At 36.8% G+C, this 21143-nt stretch overlaps 1 protein-coding gene across 2 annotated transcripts; it reads left to right on the top strand.

Moving 5' to 3' along the window:
* Positions 1-494: 494 nt before the first annotated feature.
* On the top strand, positions 495-21142 carry map3k21 (mitogen-activated protein kinase kinase kinase 21). 2 transcript variants are annotated; one of them, XM_048204794.1, is made up of 11 exons: positions 495-2173; positions 8880-9060; positions 10119-10267; positions 11311-11486; positions 12709-12949; positions 13185-13307; positions 13761-13865; positions 14402-14552; positions 14737-14831; positions 16264-16956; positions 18433-21142. In XM_048204794.1, the coding sequence occupies exons 1-11, from the start codon at positions 1411-1413 to the stop codon at positions 18804-18806; spliced, it is 3051 nt and encodes a 1016-aa protein (XP_048060751.1). In that variant the 5' UTR covers positions 495-1410; the 3' UTR covers positions 18807-21142. The 2 variants fall into 2 exon arrangements, with proteins under 2 accessions (XP_048060751.1, XP_048060752.1); XM_048204795.1 differs by lacking the exon at positions 13761-13865 and having other exon boundaries at positions 496-2173.
* The last annotated feature ends 1 nt before the right edge of the window (position 21143 follows it).

Below are 21143 nucleotides of genomic sequence, written 5' to 3'. Positions count from 1 at the left end.
TCATCTGATAAGTGTACAGGTGTAGGCCTATAAACAATACTGAGTTGTATCTTAATTATAAGCTGCATGTTATAAACTGTAAGGTAAAGCAGACTGTTTATCCAAACGGGCATTATAAATCTTGAGAAGTAGGCTACCATAACATCACAGATTGAAAAAAAAGAAAAGTTTTTTTTTAATGCCAAGGTATCAAAAATACAAGTACATATCAAAAATGTAAGTTACATAAAATGAAATGATAATAAAGGCAAAGCATCATTTATACATATACATATAAGGCCTATACATAGCCAATATAAGCATATATATATATATATATATATATATATATATATATATATATATATATATATATATATATATATATATGCAAATATTTTATATATAATATATATATAAATATATATAAAAGAAAGAAAAAAAAAGAAAAAGAAAAATTCGTAGCTCCCACTTGTTTTGCGCTCACGCTTAGTGTCACGTGAACTCCTGTAACCAATCCATTTCCCCCTTTTCCTTCTCTCCTCTAGGGTCAGTCGAGTCGGAGGAGCGGAGAAGTGATGGCGGTGCATACAGAAACTGACCGAGCAAAGTTTTAGTAGCTCTGAAAAAGTCTTTAGATCCGCACGAAAGGGAAAAAGCCGTCAATTTTTTGGAAAGCTGGCGGATGACTGAAGTGCTCGGGAGCTTGACTGTGGGAAACGTTTACTGCTATGCTCGCGCGCGACTTGTACTTGGCGACGGCAGAATTTTTGGGAGCCGTGGTTACTAGTTTGTGAACTTCGGAGAGAGAGCTAACGCGTTAGCACAGCTCTTTAGCCTGCTCGTGTAAAGTGTTTTAACCAGCTAGAGAATGCCTATATTGGGGTTTTGTACTAGTAGACACGTAAGTTAACAAGTAAATTATCTTGGCTAGTGAAATAATCGTGTGTAAATTTAGCTTGATTCATTCGTCTGAGATGAGCAGGTACTTTGCACCTGTAGCCTCACGGCTTGAAAACTCTCTCGACTTTCCTGGTTAGGTATGTTGTTTCACTTGTATTTTTACAAAAAAATTAAATTAGTTTGTGCTTTTGGTGGCGCATGAATCGACGGAATCAGCCTGATAATGTAGTTTTTACTCTCTAAAGTTAAAAGTTCGTATTCCGGCTAAAGCTGATGTCCGAGCTTCAGAGACAATTCGCACTCCCAGATTGGTTAGCTGGCTTATGTGGAAACAAAGCAATGCGTCTCTTAACCTCTATTAAGCCGGACTTGACCTGAGCCACTCTCTATTAATGATATAAAGTGACCTGGCTAGGGTTGTTAGGAACTTTTTGTGCGTGTGTGTGCCATTGGGGAATACGACTACTGGACTAGTTTGCTTTGATTTGACATCACGGCACCCTATGGTGCTCCTGCAGGCACCGAGACATGGATGTTCCCCAGGCCGTTTTCCCAAACGGTGAGGGGCGCCTGAGCCTCCAAGACCATGTCTGGACGGAGTCCTCCAACTCGAGGGCTTGGGCTCACTCTGCCCCCGTGTGTTCCCGCTCGCTCTGGACGGCGGTGTTTGACTACGAGGCCAGCGGGGAGGACGAGCTCAGCCTGCGGCGAGGAGACGTGGTGGAGGTCCTGTCTAAAGACGCTGCCATCTCGGGAGACGAAGGCTGGTGGACTGGTAAAATTAACCATCGCGTGGGCATCTTTCCATCTAATTATGTTACTTACCAACCAGCTATTTACAGAGCGGTAGGGGCTCGCGAGAGTGACCCGCCCGACCCTGTTCGGATACCTTTTTCTGAACTCGTTTTACAAGAAATCATCGGCGTCGGAGGGTTTGGGAAAGTCTACCGGGGGACCTGGAATGACCAGGAGGTCGCGGTGAAGGCAGCTCGACAGGACCCCGACGAGGACATTAAAGCTACTGCAGACAGTGTTAAGCAAGAAGCCAAACTTTTCTCGATGCTTCAACATCCCAACATTATCAAACTGGAGGGGGTGTGTTTGGAGGAGCCCAACCTGTGTCTTGTCATGGAATATGCCCGAGGAGGGACTCTGAACCGCGCCTTGACGGGCAGGAGGATCCCCCCTCATATCCTCGTGAACTGGGCCGTCCAGATCGCCAGAGGCATGCAGTATCTCCACGAGGAAGCCGTGGTTCCCATTATTCATCGAGACCTGAAGTCCAGCAACAGTAAGAGAATTACCACACACTCATAATGCCTCCTTATCTTGACCAAGAATTGCTGGTATTTGTTCTACTGTAGAAACACACGCTCGGCTGTCACTTTGGTATTTCCTTTCGCAATTAGCACGTTAATCATTAATCCCCACTCTCATTTACAAAGCTTTATCATTAGCACATCAACCTTTCCCATATAAGTCTGTGTTTGGACATGAAAGGAGGTGTACAGAACACCACGTGTTCTTACAAGACCTTATAACCTAGGTATCTTGCCAGTCTAACTGTATTTAATGCAGAATACGCAGTCAAAGGGACTATAGGCTCTACCTTCTAGCTAAAAGCAATATGATTCCCAAAGGAGGCCACTAGCTAGTGAAATCTAACCCTAGAAGAAAAGCTATAAAATTGATGGATGCTCTAAGATTGAATAGAGCCTTTGTAGTTAATGTTAAAGACACTGGATCCTTCCAGGTCCTTCTGGCAACTTAAGCGTTTGCTTATCTCAGAGTACAACATTGGCTGCAAAACTTTAAATATTTAATTTTACTATTAAAAAAACTTTCCATATTTATTAAAATTCTCCCCATTCTTGCTTGTAATGTTCTAGAGAGCTTTGCTAGCAATTTTCGTATCCTTAATCCTGTAAAGCCTAAATGATTTTTCTTTTAAATGAAATGGTTTATTGAACCTTTTTTTTTTTTTTTTTTTTTTTTAAAGGTTATTTATATGTCTAACAAGATGAAAGATGCTTATTTCTGATGGTTTGTAATGTAAATCAATGTGATCATTTTAACAGTATAGCAGACTATTTAAAATGCATATAGTTGTCAGTCTTTATCTCCCAATAAAATGTCTTAGTAAGATGATATTTAAATGGTTAGTTTTATGATCAAAGATCAGTATGTATTTTTGCAGGGGCCAAAAACTAAAATGCAATACAATGATGACTGAGAGATGTATAAATGAACATTCCTTAAAAGCCTGATGTATCATATTTGACATTTACATACTAATATAATTAAAAAAAAAAAATCTGGATAATCAAGTAAACCTAAGCTGGTTCAGTTCAGTAAGTGTTCATCTTGACTTATTGCTAACAATATAAAAGCTATTCTTATATTTACAATAAAAATCAAGATTTTACAGCAAAAAAGATGTGTACCAGGACCTGAAGGTGGACATTTTTTTATAATTATACTAAAAGGCCTTTTACTTGCTAAAAAAAAAAAAAATATCAATCAGATCACAGAAACCATGTACAACAGCAAAGTAGGGCTGCAACGATTAATCGAGAATAATCGTTTGTGTTTACGTAATATATATGTGTGTGTTCTGTGTATAATAATTATGTATATATAAATACACACACATTCATGTATATATTTAAGAACAATGTTATATTTATATATAAAATATTTGTTTATATGTAATATAAAATATATAAAAATATATATATTTATAATACATGCATATATTTATAAACTTTATACCTGTATGTGTGTGTATTTATATATACATAATTATTATACACAGAACACACACATATATATTACGTAAACACAGACTTTTATTTTGCAAACGATTAATCGCGATTAATCGTTGCAGCCCTACAGCAAAGTTTTGATCATGTTAATAATTTAAAAATAGAGGCCTTTGTATATCAAATATAATACAGTAGGCTTTATAGGTTTAAGATGAATCCTTTTTATATTGCTCATTTGTAAGTCACTGGATAAAAGTATCTGCTAAATGAATAAATGTACATGTTAAACGTAAATGTTTCCTTAAATGCATATTGAGTATAAAATAATATGTGGTGGTTAATTCATAATGTGTACATATCTGGGTGAAAATGCTTAACTGCTAAACTTTGATAGAATTGCATGTAAATGTTGGCCCTACAGCCACACCCAAATTGTCCCGGACTAAAGAGCAGGCTATTTGAAAACCACCTGCGTTTCAACAGTGGGTTTGAGTCATGTGCTTCAGCAAAGTCTTGAGTCTAGAGTTGCACAGCCAACAAGTAAAAAAAAAATCACTGGCTATCTTCAAGCATTTCAAAAGAGCTGTGGGAATGATGGCTTCTGAATGAGTGTGACCTTAGGCAGGTTGTGAAGTTAAGAGGTTAGAGTTTGAACAGCTGGTGTCCTCCTTGAGAAACCGGCTATCTGCTAACAAGGTTCAGAAAACTCAGGTCTGAAAATATGTCTGCTCTGCATAAAGAAGCACTAAGTATGTACATAAATGTTTTTTGATTATTAAATATTTGGTCTTATAGAGTCTATTTCACATACACTAGTGGTGAGAATTATTTTGTTGTATTATTTTAGTGCTGCCAAGGACACATTTAGGACAAATATTAGACCATTTGATATGGTGTGTTGTGTTTTTTTTTTTTTTTTTTTTTTTTTGGCGTCATGTATTACAGAAGTTTAGGTAAAGGTTTGTTTCATCTAAATGGGGATGTTTCTCTAAAACATTACTATAGCTGCAGGGGACACTGCATGACTATGAGATTGTCCTATCATGTTTCTCAGTCATAGATGGAGTTGGGAAAGACCCTTTTACACTTGAGTAACCAATACCTAAAAGTGGCTTTTCAGATATGGCTTTTAGAAGTAACTTTTTAACAAAATAGTTTAGCTTGTCTGATTAATCCTCACAAAAAATATGTAACTCAGATACAGTCTTAGTGCTGCAGAGATTTGATCAGCCGGTAACATGATAATGTAAATCTATTCAGCAGCTTAATTCAAAGAATTTATAAACAAGCTATTTCTAATATACACTACCATTCAAAAGTTTGAGGTTTTTAATGTTTTTGAATGAAGTCTCTTATGCTCCCTAAAGGCAGGAACACACCAAGCCGACGGTCGGCCGTCGGGCAGTTTTTCTTTGTCGGCCGACTAAGTTTTCTCAGTGTGTTCCGCACCGTCGGCTGAAGTTGGTCCTCGTCGGCTTTTTTTTGGCCGATTCGAAATGTTGAATCGGCGTTGGAGCTCGTCGGTCCGTCGGGCTATCTGATCATTCTGATTGGCTGTTCAGATACTGCCACCTGCTGGTACGGAAAGGCATTTCATCTCACGCAGGCGCAGAACGGACGTGCTACTTGGCCGTCGGCTGTTTGGTGTGTCAGGGCAACTTTGGACAAAGACTCTGCCGACGTGAGCCAATCCCGCAGTCTGCTTTTGTGACCACTAGTTCGTCAGCGTCGGCTTGGTGTGTTCTGGCCTTAAGGCTGCATTTATTTTATAAAAAGTACAGTAAAATAGTATTATTGTGAGATATTATTATATAAATTAACTGTTTGCTAATTTAATGTATTTTAAAAGGTAATTTATTCCTTTGATGGCAAAGCTGAATTTTCAGCAGCCATTACTCCAGTCTTCAGTGTCACATGATCCTTAAGTAATCGTTCAAATATGCTGATTTGCAGCTCAAGAATCATTTCTTATAATCAATGTATAAAACAGTTGTGCCGTTTAATATTTTTGTGGAAGCCATGATGTTAATTTTTTTAGGATTCTTTGAATAGAAAGTTCAAAAGAACTTTTTGTAATGTTGTTAGTGTCTTTACTGATCAATTTAATTCATTAATTGCGGAATAAATTAATTTCTTAAAAAAAAAAAAAAAAAAAATCAACCCCAAACTTTTGAACAGTAGTGTAGATGATTTCTGTCTGCAAATGCATTGTCACATGTTGTTGTTATTATTACTGTCTCTCTCCCTAGCATCCTACATTTGTTAAATTAGCAGAGTATTTCCACCAATAAAAGAGACGGCATTCCACTATCAACAATAGATGCAATGTGGCACCCTGCCCCCGTTCAGCATGGCAGTGCTACTGTTAACGCAACTCAGTTTGTTTATCTCTCCACAGGATTGTGACAAACAACATTGGAAGCTTGCTGACCTTAATTGAAAAAATAACGTGTGTTTGCTCAGTGCTGAACTCAGAACACCCACCCATCATGAGCCAGACCCTTTCTGCTGTGTTTTTAAGGGGGTCTCTTTGCCCATTCAGGTTGCAGCGGTACATTGTTTAGCAGGTTAAAGGTGGAGGGTACATTTTTAGGGAGGCACAAACAGCAAAGTCAAATACTAGTCTCTTAAAAATAAGAAATGAAATAAGATTTGCTTTGTGCCCAGTCTTGCTTATCTGATCAATGATTATCTTTAAGATATAGCAAATAGTGAGTGAAATGATGTTTTTGTGCCCTAATCTTTTAATACCTCACTCAAAGGAATGTCGCTAACGAGGGGGCAAAAGCTTAACATAAGTTTGCACAATGGAATGGTCAAGCACTGGTTGCTAGGTGACTGCCAACCCGAGAATGCCCCGACTCCTGGGCCTGAAAGGCTTATTTTCATTATTTTTAATCTCCTCAATGGCCGCTGTTTTCTCTCCAAGAAGGGGAGCTTCCCCTGATTGGGGGTAAAGAATATTGCAGAACTGTTGCCAGCAGTCCCTGTGAAACTCGGCACTGTGCCACACTTCAAAACTCAGTTTTGCAATTTCAGGCACATGAAGTGTAATGTTAAGGAATCTCAAGCATGTGTGCTCTCCAAAATTTTTTCTCTCTCTCTCACTCACACACACACACACACACACACACACACCCTCACTCAGACACACACACATACTCTGACTGACAGTGCAGGGAACAATAGGTCTCGTTCCCTAATAACTGCATGGATTATTTTTGTATTTGTACGCACAGGAGAACCTCTCACGAAAAATCTCCACCTAATTCACAACACGTGCATGAATTTGTTCTTAATCTTGTTCTAATGTTAGTGAATTTGGAGTACTCTAAATGAGCGGCTACATGCACAAGGTTAGTCATTTGCATAAAACATGCCTAAACATCTCCATATAAGGGCTTTCCGCACAACCTTTCCTTTGCAGCCTTTTGTCACTCTCGTCAAACATGCTGCTCTCTTCAGACGCGCTCTCGCCAGATCAATGCCAAGTGTGTTATTCTCAAAACCAGTTCAAACTTTTTTTTTTTTTATACGAACCTCTCATTAGCCAGCTGTTTATACGTGTATATCTGCATTATTCAAAGAAACCTTGCAGCTGAAGCTATAATGCAGCTTTTTTTTTTACTTTCACTGTATATGATGAAGTATATTTAAGACTAAATTAAATTGTATTTATTAATTTTATATAAAAAGTATGTAATTATAGTCATGTTAAGATAAAATATAACTACTTAACATGATTATAAGGAAGCAAAGAGTATATTTTTTTTGTAGAATAAATTTTAGTATGAAAGTTTTTGGTGAATCAAAATGAAAATGTTGTTTGTACACAGATTTCACACACATCTGTGTGTACGCATGCTTAGTGAATGAGACCCAATGGCTTTGTTGGAGACATAGAGGACCATGGTAAACATAATACAGGCAGCAGTTATTGTCTCATTTTTCTTTTTTTTTTAATTAATTAATTTATTTTATATTATGTTATTTATATTATTTTATATATCACATCAGGTGGATTTTTCTTTAGTAATAAGACCACATTCATATCCAACTTGTCTTTTTTGGTTTGCTAAAATGTATCCAATATTAACTGTTGTTTGGTGTTGTGTTGTTACTTCATGGAAAGGAAACCTTTAAAGCTCTAGAAACCAACAGCTGAGATTAACCTGAAAGCATCAAACAGGCGCAACCTGTTCGAAATGGAATCCCAATTTTCATGTTTGTCCCAAAATGAAAGCGTTGTCAATTTTACCAGAGAACTTGCTAACATGCAAGTCTTTTTTTTTTTTTAAAAAGGGACTTTTAAAAGACAGGTAAAACAGTCTGGTTCTTTTTATTCCAAGTGTCCAGCATGTTTATGGGTTTAAAAGAAATTTAAGACAATTGTAAAGGATCTAAATCCTCATTGTGGAACTGATAGTTTCACCTTTCTCTGGATTGTTGCCTTAAATAAAAATAATGATTTTCAACGATGAGTACACTATTCATTTACTGAACGAGTGAAAATGTTACAGTTATACTAAATGTCTTAAATTGTAACAGGTGCATAAACTGGGAGTGTAGTCAAGGCCAGTACTCTCCAATGTATGCTGGATGAAGCCTGGGAAAGTTAGAAGTGTTTAATGAAATGTGTCCACAAATAACACTACTTAGTTACCTCTTCAGGTCCTCATAATGAGAAGGGAAGGGAGTGAAGGTCAGATTAATCAGACATGTAGTTATCAACAGAGGGCCTCCCTATTTATTACATACTGATGTTGATAAAGGTCTCAAGCTGGATAATTGTCAAGGACATAACCGGTGAGAAATAATACTACTCCTGACCTCAGGATGTTCCTGACTTCAAAGACAGCTGGCCTACATTCTCATGTTATTTGTCATTTGGTACGAGACTGTATTGTAAACTAGAGAGACTTATATGTCGCTCTGAGTTCTTAAAGTAGACCTGTGTCCTTGAAGATTCCACTTCACGATAAAAGCATGGAAAAATGATCACCCTCTTTGCATTCCTGTATTGTTATTCATTGACATAAATGCTCAAAGGCTAAGGCTCACACATTGAAAACATTCCCATCGTACTTTAAAATAGTTGATCTGAACAGCCCAGTCGTTTCTCAATTTGTCTGTTAATTCATCTTGAAAACACTGCACTTTTTACTATTAATTCATAAGTAATATAGTACAAATAACTAAAACATTTATCCTTTCTCTGTTCTTTTTTTTTAGTTTTATTACTTGAAAAAATTGAGAATGATGACATTGGTCGAAAAACCCTGAAGATTACTGACTTTGGCCTTGCTCGTGAGTGGCACAAAACGACAAAAATGAGTGCTGCCGGCACTTATTCCTGGATGGCTCCTGAGGTCATCAAGTCCTCTCTGTTTTCCAAAGGGAGTGATGTCTGGAGGTAAGCTGTTATTTTAAGTTAATTGCAATGTTTGGCTCAAAGCCTGTTATTAAAATGAATTGGTTACCTGAGGTTAGACACGATCACTTAGGCATCATTTTAAGCTTTTCCAAAAGGCATAATTATACTTCTATGACACATCATTTTGGCCAAATTCTAAGTCAGTGTAACGTATTGTTTATGGATACAACATAGTTTAATATAATTACAGACTGAATATATGTGTGTGCCATGAATATGTAGATGCATTAGAATATTGTGTCTGTAGCTTGCTAACTCCAAATAGTTTTGGAAGTGTGCCAAATCAGTCACTTAAGAGAATCGATTTCAGTTTGGATGCTGCTCCATATGTAGGCAACCTCACCAGGGCACAGTTTACACCTGGTATTAAGATCCGTTTCTGTCGATCGGATCACAAGTAGATGAGGGAGACACATTCCTGTTTACACCTGGTGTTCGTGCTTGGTACGTTTTTCATCGTTCAAACCAAACTTGGGTCTTCAGCTGACAAAGTTTAAATCCCATCTGGCTAGCTCACTTCCCATAATGGTTACACATTAGGTCAGTAGACTGAGAGTAGGCGGTCTTTTGTGGCTTTTCGAACACATTTGACCACATGAGCGTTTACACTACGGAAACTACTTCTGGAAGTGGTCGAAAGTGGGCAAGCTCAAAACATTTTAGACCCCGGTTACACCTGTATTTAGCATCGTCCACCTGTGGTCCGATCGACCAAAACGCATCTTAATACCAGATGTAAACAGGGCCTAGGTTTTAGAACAGAGCTTGAATGTAATGTCTAGTGTTTGATTTTGTTTTTATGTTCACAGAAACTTCAGGTCTGTTTCAATCAGTTCAGCATTTGGTGGTGTTCCAACTGCCCTTTTACCTTGTTTGTGAAAGCTAAATGTGAAGACTCATCCTTTTTCAAAATTTCTCATGCCACTTTGCTCAGACATTATTTCCTGCATGTCAAAACATGATTGGTTTCACTTCTCCCTTCTTCTTCTTTCTTTCATACCATTGCTAAAACATTGTCTCTTCCTTATCTGTTTCAGTTATGGAGTCCTCCTTTGGGAATTACTGACTGGAGAGGTTCCTTACCGTGGCATTGACGGTTTGGCAGTTGCCTATGGAGTTGCTGTCAACAAATTAACCCTTCCCATTCCATCTACCTGCCCCGAGCCTTTTGCCAAGCTCATGGAGGGTAGGTCTGCTAGTAGTTTACTGATATCACTCATTTGTTTATCCCATGGTTCACTATATATATTATCAACACTCCATGACATTTTTTGACATTTAGGCACTGATGCCCCATTCACACCGCCAGTGACTTTGTCACTGCATGTGGCTTGTCTTCGTACTTCAAGTTGCTCATGGGCGTTCATAGTGCTGTCTCTATAATGTTATTGGTAGACTGCACATCTGAACATATCTTTAAAAATGTCAATCACAGATTGTGTATTGATGGTTAAACTAAGATATCATTACAATTTGACTAGTAAAGTAATGTTCTGTTGTTGAATTGTTATATAGACTACAGTAGTGCTAGTGCAATAAATCATAAACCAGATGAACAAACTATCATTCAAACTGAACAAATAATCAGTTTTCTTGTAATAATGAACACTATGCAGTGGAACTTTTAATGAACTGCATTAGTGCTAATTCTGCTAAACTAATCATTACATCATATCCACCTTATTTTGCAATGTGGAAGTAAGCAATTTGTTTTTAAAATGTGCAAGAGTTCTGATTCATTAGCTGCTGTAGACGAATAACAAAGTGCAAAGCAGCATAATGGACTGTTTTTGTACAGGTAAAATAACTGGAAGCGAATGACAATAGAAGCCTTGCACATTCAAGTTACAAATGGCTATGTCTGCTATGTTAAAATTAGGTGGATAATCAATAAACACTATATTAATTTCCACGCAGTAACAGTGAATTATCTGACCTTTCTTGACTGCACTTGAGGCGTGTGTGCTGTACTGACACAGACCTCACTTCCGAAAGTCATTTTTCATTTACATAAAGTTAAACATTTCTCAACTTTGTTGCATCGCTGATCATGTCTACGTCCTGTCTTACAGTGGTCACTGGAAATTGTAAACTCATTGAAATGAATGGTATATGAATGAGGTTTGTGTGTAAACCAGTCCCAGTGCAATCAGCATTGAATTAAAATGGCCCTGCATGGTCATTATAATGATACCCTACAAGAGTCCCAACATATTTTTTTGTTCATAGAATGCTGGGAGCAGGATCCCCATATTCGTCCGTCCTTTGCTTCCATTTTGGAGCAGCTGACTGCCATAGAGGAGGCTGTGATGGCCACCATGCCACAGGACTCCTTCCATTCAATGCAGGAGGACTGGAGAGTGGAGATCCAGGAAATGTTTGATGAGCTACGAACTAAAGAAAAGGTCAGTTGATAAAGATTTCATTGACTTGTCTGTTTCATTTCTGAGCCTGTTTTACAAAATTTATAGTTTTGATTTGTTTTGTAATGAGACAGTGGGCCTATTGTTTTCTTATCAGGTTAGCTGTATTTGGTTGAACTGATCCTCTTAACAAAGCAGGCTATTAGCAATGAAATGACCTTAAGTGTTCAATGAAGTTAATATGATAAGCTGCTTCCGATCTTAGCAGCTTGTTATGTTGAAAAGTGTTTGCCATTGGTTGATCAAGAATGCCTTTTCCTGCAAGTCAGCTAAAACTTATTGTAGAAAACCTGACATTGAGTTCCACATGCAAGTCATTCTTGATCAGTGAATTTTTCCACTCCTTTAGGTACATTCCTGACACATAAATATCTTCCTTGTTACGTGATGCACAAAGTGAACTTTTACTTGCTTGTAAATAAAAAAAAAAAAATTTAATTCATAAATTATTTGTCTAAATCATCTGCCCAAGTGTTTCTTGGCAGAGTGCCCCAAAGCTTCTTACAGAAGTTATTCATAAGAGATTAGGCCAAACGGCTTTACTCCATGTGGGCGGAAAACTGTTTTGATTAATGCTTAACAATTCTGTCTGTGAGTTTTATACATGTGGATTATTCTGTTCAAGAGATCTAGAGAATGAGTAAACTAACTCTACCACAAAGATGATTGATTCTTTTAAGCAAAAGGCAGGATATCCATTACTATATTCACAGTATGAAGTTTGAAGTGTAGGTCAGAGCAGAAATAAAAAGTAGAGAAAGAAAATAAGTTATTATTTACTAGTTTATAAATGGCGCTGCTGTTTTGTAGATAACTCACTCACAGGTCTAGCATTATTGTCGTGTTTGTGGTGCTCAAGGGTAAATCCAAGAACAGAAATGAAATGAGTGGTTCAAGGCAGAGAGGAATCTGAGCTCTGTTCTCCAAGGCCAAAGGAAGTGAAACTGCTATTCATACCATTGATGTCTTTTTTGCTCATAGACAGAGTTGTTTCATAAGCATGGGAACTATCTGATTTTGCTTCCTTAGGCAGTGATTCACTATATCAAAATATTTATATTTATTCGTCATTGTTTGGCCATAGTTTGAAGGAATAGTAATTCTATCATCATTCACTCACCATCATGTAGTTTTTAGATAAACTCGTCCAATTATAGACTCCTCGCAAAATGTGCTTGATCACGAATGTTCTTGACACCAACAGGAGCTCCGTTCTCGTGAGGAGGAGCTGACGCGAGCAGCACTTCAACAGAAGTCACATGAAGAGCTGTTGAAGAGGAGGGAACAGCAGCTGGCCGAGCGGGAAATTAATGTGCTTGAGCGTGAGCTCAACATCCTCATATTCCAACTCAACAAGGACAAGCCCAATGTTAAGAAAAGGAAGGGCAAGTTCAAACGCAGCCGCCTCAAGCTCAAAGATGGCAACCGCATCAGCTTACCCTCAGGTTAGAGCCGTACTAGTCAGCTTATTAGTTTACTTATGAATTTGTAGTGTAGCATGTATATCACATTAATCTCAGTAAATTGTTTATCATGACCGTTGACCGATTTTTTTTTTTTTTTTTTTTTTTCTTGTAGTATTAGAGTTGTGAAGAAGGTTGATTTGAAAAATGTTACTGTAAAATGTAGAAATGTTTTTAGTAAATATTACTTGTAGGTAACCTTATTTGTGTTCAACAGATTTTCAGCATAAAATCACAGTTCAGGCCTCTCCAACTATGGACAAGAGAAGAAGCCTCAATAGCACCAACTCCAGCCCTCCCAGCAGCCCTACACTGATCCCTCGCCTCCGAGCCATTCAGTGTAAGTGTCCGCTCTCTTATATAGCCATACAGCATCTGCCACATTCTTATTTTCCAATATTTTTGAGATTTTGGGTAAAAAAAACAAACAAAAACAAAAAAGACCTATCAGACCTATTTGTGTTTGCAAGTAGGTTTAGAAGTTTAAATACTATATTCTTTCATTTAAAGGGAAGTTCCAGCATTTATCTTCCAATTGCAAGACATGATCTTAAAGTAATTAAACAAGGAAATGAAATTCCATCAGACTTCCATTGGAATAAGCTAATATCAGGATTGGCCCATATCATTTCTGTTTAAATGTTTGCTAGTTTCAATACTAAACGAAAAAGTCACACTAATCAATCCATTTATGAGTAGCGCAGTGTGACAAAAAAGTGGCATCCAGGTCATTGCCAATGGTTGCCGAATCCTGTGTCTGTCACACATTTATAACCTGTTTTTTTCCCATCAGTGAGCCCCCCAGGTGAGACTAGTCGAAAGGGAAGTATGTTTGTGTATCACCAGGATGTGGATATCACAAGCGAGTGTAAACCTCCTAGCGGGTTTAAGAAGAAAGGCAAGGACACTGTGGTCCTACTAACTGTGTGTTGGTGTGATTGCTGATCACTATGGCTCTTCACAAAATCTGTTTTGATGCCTTTAGGATAAAAATGGTTGCTGTAACACATTGCTTGATGCTTATGATATATTAATTGTTTGTAATGAATCTGCTTTGACTTACTTTGGGGATCAAGGACATTTTGGTTGATCTTGAGCTGGTGCCGCCAAACTCGATCTGATTGGTTGCATTAATAGTAACACTTTTTAATGTATAAAATATAAAAAGAATTAAACCTGATGTTCTTCCAGAAGCTCCATTAACTGTTTTCGATAACGATTGTAATGATCTAACACTTATCCACCAGTGATAATTGTGTTGCTGGGTGGTGGAGGTTGCCTTAATTGCCTAAAAACTCTGTTTCTGCTCTGTTGTGAAGGACTAATAGATTTAATCTCAGTCTGTGGTGTGGCACATATTGGGACTGTCAGTTGAAGAATGTTTCTTGTAGTATTAGCAGTTCTGTTTCAAATTTTATGTATCTTCATCTCTAGTGACCCTTGACGAGAGCAATAGGACATGGGGTAGAAGCACCAATTACAAACCTGAGGAGTTTGAAGATGTTAAGAAAGGGTTCAAGAAGAAGGGCCGCACATGGGGACCGAGCTCTGTGCAGACGAAGGAAAGAGGAAATTGTGCTGAAAGGTTGGAACAGTGTTTATTTTTTGTATGTTCCTTTTCTTAAAGCAAAAACAAAAATATTACCTTGTAACACCATTTATGTTACATTGGAATCATTCAACAAATGCATGTAGTTGCTTTAGTATGCATGCTTTAGTGTGTTCTCATGAGTTATTCATTGTGGGTGCCGCTGTTATTTTGTCTTCAGAGTTCGACCTCTCTCAGATGGAAGCAGTCCCTGGTCCACTAGTCTTATGAAGTCCCAGAAATCTGTTCCATTGGCTGCATTATTTGCAGAGCAGGGTATGTAAAGAAGGCTCATCTTCCTTTTACTTTTTTCATGTACTCAGTTTTCATTGCTCTTTGTTGTATCTTTAAATAATGTAACAAAGAACAAGTTCCCTGAAACCGCATTCTTGACATGACATTAATCACTGTCTGCACAGTTCACATTCTAAAGTGTTATCTTTTATTTTGTTGTCAATCTCTTGTTCACTGCAGTCTTCTTTTAGCATCTTTTATTGATGTTTTTTATTTTTATTTATTTATTGCTTTATTTGAAGCGTAAAAAGGTTGGGGTCAAAAAGATATTTTTAATATGTTTGAAAGAAGTCTTTTATGCTCACCAAGGCTCCATTTATTTGATAAAAAAAAATACAATTTGTATTATGTATTTTGAAATGTAATTTATTCCTGTGAATAAATGACATTGATTTTCAGCATCATTACTCAGTGTCACATTATCCTTCAGAAATAATTCTAATATGCTGATTTTTCTGCTCAAGAAACATTTCTTATAATTATCAATGTTGAAAACAGTCGTGCTACTTTGTAGAAACCATTATATTTTTAACATATTTTTTTTTAATGCAGTCTCTTTATTGACAGTATATGCATGGCATACATGGCAAACATCATCACAACCTGCTCTTTTAATTTTAACATCCATAATGATGGTATTAATAATATTAAAAACTAGATTAATAAAGTAATATAAAAAAGTAATTATAAAATGCTCAATCCCTGCTCAGAATCCCCAATTGTGTGTGTAATTTTTCCCAAGTATAGAAACGACATTAGGACCTTTAACCAAGAAATATTAGAAAGGGGCGTGAAAACTTCCAATGTAGCAGTATTTGGCTTCTGGCTACCAATGAAGCAAAAGCAATAACATTTCAAAGAAATATTAAGGGCCTTTGACAATGTATAAAAAAAAGGACAACCAAAATGAATACCATTTAGGACGTGTAAAATGTATGAATATGATCTGCTGGGTAAAGTTAGCATCTCTTCCAACTGTCATCTTTTAAATAAAGTTTCTTCAATTTTGCTTTGGTGTAATGAATTCTGAGAACAACGTCGAATTGGCCAAGATTTAAAGGAACACAAATACACATGAATTTATTTTAGCTAGAGCATTATTTCCCAGCTCCCTGTCAAGTTTTAGACTGAGCTGCTTCTCCCAAGTTTCTTTGGGACTAGAAAGAGGAGGAAATTGTGAAGCTATATGACTGTGATTTCAGAAGTGACATTATATATTCAATCAAAGTTTTCTGGTGAGGAAAGGGAGCAAAGTGTGCTTTTGCATAGTTATGTAATTGAAAATAATGGAATAGATTGGATTTAGGAATAGCTATTGAAGCTGCGTAACAGATCATGAAATGACACAAAGTGTCTAACCTAACATCTGTAGTTATACCTGTCTTATGTTTTTTTTTTTTTTTTTTTTTCCCAGGAACCAGTAAAGATGAAGTATGCTCTGCTGATGGATCTGACAACAAACCAAAGCAACTCAAGTTCCCCAACCAGGTGTATATCGATCTACCTCTGTGGAAAGATGAACAGGTGGAGAGCCAGGGGCCGGCTGGTGGAGGTGAGAGCCAGGAGGACCCAACAACATCGACAAGTTCCACCAGCACCACACCTCAGCACACACCCACCAACAGCCTAAAGCGCAGCACCACGTGCCGGCGCACAGACTCTGTTCTCTATGGCTGTGCCTCCATCCTGGCATCTGTCGCATTCGGCTTTGACTTGCGAGAGGTCTGTAAGGGTGCTACCAACGAGGAACCGGAGCCACGTGAGGAGAAGAAAAAACGAGAGGGGCTTTTTCAGCGTGCTACTCGCTTCCGCCGCAGCACCAGCCCCCCTGGTGGCCGTTCACGCAAGGACGAGGTTGCCGCAGGGCCCGTAAACCTGCTCGCCATGTCATCGATTTCTGAGTGCAACTCCACCAAGTGCCTCCTACAGTCTGATTTTGAGGGGTCTGTGTTTAACCTAATGAACGAGACTCCAACTAGCAATTCCCAGACACATCAGAATACAGGCACTAGTGATGTTCTTCCCTCAACCCCTGTACAAGATCTCACTTCTGGATCCAGTTCTCGGCTTAGGAGAAAGAAGTCCAGTCCTGCTGTGTGTCAAACCAGTGAGTCATGTGCTGATATTCTTAAGGGTTGAATGGCAGATTTATCTATACTATTTTGTCTAAATAATTAAGAAATGAAACTTATATAATTGATATAAAATTGATTGTTTTAAATGCAACAAGGGAATTTAGACCTTATTACATCATTTATAGTATGTAAAATGAATATTATATATAATTTACTTTAATAACAGTGTTCTTAAATTATGAGTGTTTTATTAGATGACAGTGAAAGTAATATAAATGTAATAATAGATGGAAATTAGTATGTATAATTACACTGAATATCAGCTCATACAGATACATTTTGTCATCTAATAAAAACACTAATTTATTATGTCCTATTTCAAAGTCTTGATTTTTGTATTTGGGATCTACTAGAATAGGTTTTCATGCTTGAATGTTCAAAACACATTATTTTTCACATATTAAACATTATTGCAGCACCTCTCTTCCCAGTCTGTCAGTAACACTCTGGGGTGTGTTTCCCGAAAGCATCATTAGCCAACTATGGTCGTAACTACGGGACCATTGAACTCTATTGGTAGCGACCATAGTTCGCTTTGGGAAACGCACCCTTGTTCCTGCCTTTAAGAAGCCCCTCCTTTTGAAAGAACAGTGTGTTCTGATTGGACCAGTGTGTTGTGATTGGTCATCCGCTATAAGTGTGTTTTGGAAATGTCACATCCTTTACCATAACTGCAGGTTTCAACACACTACTAACACAACTTAATCAGGCCTCATCCCCTTTTTTTTGCTTATGCTTTGGGCGGCAATTATTTGAATTAGGAATATTGTGATGTATTTCTAGAAGAAAACTGAAGACTACAATCAAGGTGTTTCAGAAACGGTGCTTACTGATATAAATAATAACACCCTTTGGAGTGAACTTTGTGCTTTTTAACTTTTGCAGAACTTTTTCATGCTCAAACTGCAACATTACACACTAAAGACAGCTGAAAATATAAAAAGCATGTTAGGTGCCTTTTAATAACCCCCTTAATGTTATCTGAAATATTTATTTTTCATGCTGTACATTATAATGTTGTGAGGTCTAAATTCACTTGTAGCTTTTAAAATGGTTTTATATTGATTATATATTTTATAAATGTTGCATCTAAATGTAAAAATAGATGGAAAGGAGTTTGCAAAATTAAACACTGGATATCGACCAATACCAATATATTTAATAATATCTAATATCAGCCGATGTTATCTAAAATATAGATTTTTCATGCTGCAGCTGTACATTATAATATTGTGAGGTATTTCACTTGTTCCCTTTAAAATGGTTTTATATCAATTGTGTTTTATCTAAATTTAAAAATAGGTGGAAATTAGTATAAAATTAAACTGAATACCGGACGATACTGATTATTTTTTTTTTACTCATTTGCTCATTACTGCATCAATCCACATCAGTGAAATTTTGTTTTCAAATAAGGCTTATTAATGACATTACTCTCTTTGCTTTAGTTAACGGCAGCAATAACTGCCAGGCCAGTCCAACTGATTCCTCTACCACTACTGCAAAAAAGAAGGCTGACAGAGAGTCTGCTCAAGAGAAGGAACCAGTATCTAGACCCAGACCGCTTTCCCTAAGAGGCAAATCTCACTCCTGGGGTCTTCTGAAGAGTCGCAATAAGAGCTATTCACTCGGGCACTACTCTGGGGAGAAGAGTGCCCAAAACTTGGACGTGGTGCTCCCCTCAGAGGTCAAAATGGGCTGCTCTTTACTGGACATGGACACAGAGGGTCAAAAACGGGACTGCACGGTTCCCCTCTGTCGAATACAGAGCACACCAAGTCGGCCGTCTGTCTTTGAACTGGAGAAAGAGTTTTTATCCTGAAATAAGCTGCATCTGGAACACAATCTTACTTTCATCTCAAATCTCTGTTCCACATGACATTTTAGTTGTTTTGTTTTTCCAAGATTAACATCATGGCCTTTGAATATTTGAGCCATTGCTGCTGGAGATATTCTGTGGTACATTTATTTATATGCTGTTTACTTTGATATGTAATTTAATATGAAGTGACATATATGAAGTGAATGATCAACATTCCACTGAATTTACAGTAGAATTGCTGGTTTTTATGCAGTGATTTGATCAGTACACATGAACAAAATCTCAGATTCTGTTAGAAACTACTGATTTTTAAAAAAAAAAAAAAGTGTTCAGGTGTTTTTGTCATTTGATTCTGTATCATGTAATGTCATGTGAAAGACATAAACAGGGCCCACAGTGTTTATATAGTATAATTATTAATAGATGTACAGATGAAGTTCCATCACTGATGTGATTGACCAGACTAACAGACCTTATGTTGCTAGCTCAAACAGTGCTTTCATGGATCAACTTGAATTTCCCTACCTAGCTCATTATTTTTCCTATACTAATAAATATTTGGAAGGTTTTGTTTTTAATGACCTTTTTTTTTTTTTTGCTTTTTTTTTTTTTCAACATCAATTTTTCCCTTAAAGCTATATTGGATACCACCTCATGGACCCTCACCTTTTTTAGCTTTAATTCCAAGGCATTTTATCTAATTATGTCTTTTATAAATGTCTATAGCTTTTAGGTTGCATAACTAATTTTGGCAGTATTCTTGATCAACCCAAATGGGAAACAAAAATATACAGTATAATATACAGTATATATATTGCGTTATACTGCCAAATGGTGATGAATGAACTATATTGATAGTGTTTATCAATATTGCTACTATTTTATAGATCATTTCTGTCCCTACAAACTCTAAAAAAATTTTGTTGTTTGTTGTTAAATATCAGATTATACTATAAATTCACTAATAAATTAATTGAAGCACCAGGATGCTACTTAAAACTGTTACCATCTGTGTAGCTTGATTTTGAGTTTATGCTGCAGTAGGTTCACAGAATGTTTAGAGTTATAAAATAAATATACTTCAGCTTTATACTATATCTTAGTGATTTACACTGCTGCCACAAAACCCAAATGATCTTCTAGCTGATAGCCTTTATATATATATATATATATATATATATATATAACTCTTTTCTGAATCATTACCCTGTGTAGAGACTGAATTATTAACTTGTTCATTGTCTTTTGTGGACTTAAGTAGTTCAGTATCTTTCTTTTCAGTTCTCTGTGTGACATTTAAAAATACTGTTATGTATCTTCAAGATGTGGAGACTGTGACTAGGAACATGCACTATTGAACAAATTGAAACATTTTGCGGTTATAGCCTGTCACATGGAAGAGTACTATAACACTTAGTTTGTTGGAAAAGATGTGTTTGAGATACAACTCGCATACAGTATTGAAAAGCTTTTCCTTGTAGAGTGGACTAGAATGATTTACTGTATTTATGTATACTGTATTCAGAGTAAATGTGCTGTTTGCTCATAAATGATCACAGGTTTTCACAATGACTTCTGTTTGAAAATACCCATTATGTGGAGATGTTTTAAGGGGAGAACAAAATATGTTGTGTAGCACTGGAATTTTCGAGTCATGTAATGATGATTGTTCATTACATTTATGCTGTTATTATATTAGATGCAATGATTACTACTAGTTTAGATATACAACTTGCACATTAGGATTCATAAGAACAAAGGACTCGAGAGACATTGTGGTGCCTCTTTTTTATGTCTTGCAATGAACATTACTTTTAAGATGAAGTAACAATAATATGATGCCTGTTTTTGAGGAATTCATTTGGTGTTATTGTCTAAGCACAATCACTTCTCCTGTCATCGGAGAATTGCAGAGATCAAACCTTTAAAGGAGTTTTATTTGGACCGATTCCTAAATGTGAAGGATACAGATGTGTAAAAGACAGAAAACCTTTAGTTTGGAATTAAGCAGGAGAATATTCATGTTTTCACCAAAGTTGAAGTCTTGGATTGTGAAATGGTTTTGAAAGATTGTTACATGGTTCACATGCACTGCAAATAGTTTTACTGGTTTTGCTTTTTAGTGTCTGCACAGTATATGTTGTATTGAGCTCTGTTTTTATCTAATGTTTTACCCGTGTGATCAATTTAATGTTAAAAGCTGTTCAGTTCAGATGTGGACTGCTTATTTGCTCCAGGAGGGCTCAAAAAAAAGGGCTGAGCCCAGAATCATCTCATTTATATCAAATTCTACTATTTTACTGTACACAAGTGACCAATAAAACCTTTATACAACAT

This window comes from Megalobrama amblycephala, linkage group LG10, assembly GCF_018812025.1.
Source record: "Megalobrama amblycephala isolate DHTTF-2021 linkage group LG10, ASM1881202v1, whole genome shotgun sequence".
NCBI classification, from domain to species: domain Eukaryota; kingdom Metazoa; phylum Chordata; class Actinopteri; order Cypriniformes; family Xenocyprididae; genus Megalobrama; species Megalobrama amblycephala.
Note: the sequence above shows the minus strand (reverse complement) of the source record. Positions and strands in the feature narration are given on the sequence as shown.

Bases quoted from the DNA above. Each gene is read 5' to 3' on its own strand.
- map3k21 (XM_048204794.1), top strand. From the start codon at position 1,411: ATGGATGTTCCCCAGGCCGTTTTCCCAAACGGTGAGGGGCGCCTGAGC. The intron at 9,061-10,118 runs GTAAGCTGTTAT...TATCTGTTTCAG, and splicing joins AAAGGGAGTGATGTCTGGAG to TTATGGAGTCCTCCTTTGGG. The intron at 16,957-18,432 runs GTGAGTCATGTG...TCTTTGCTTTAG, and splicing joins TCCTGCTGTGTGTCAAACCA to TTAACGGCAGCAATAACTGC.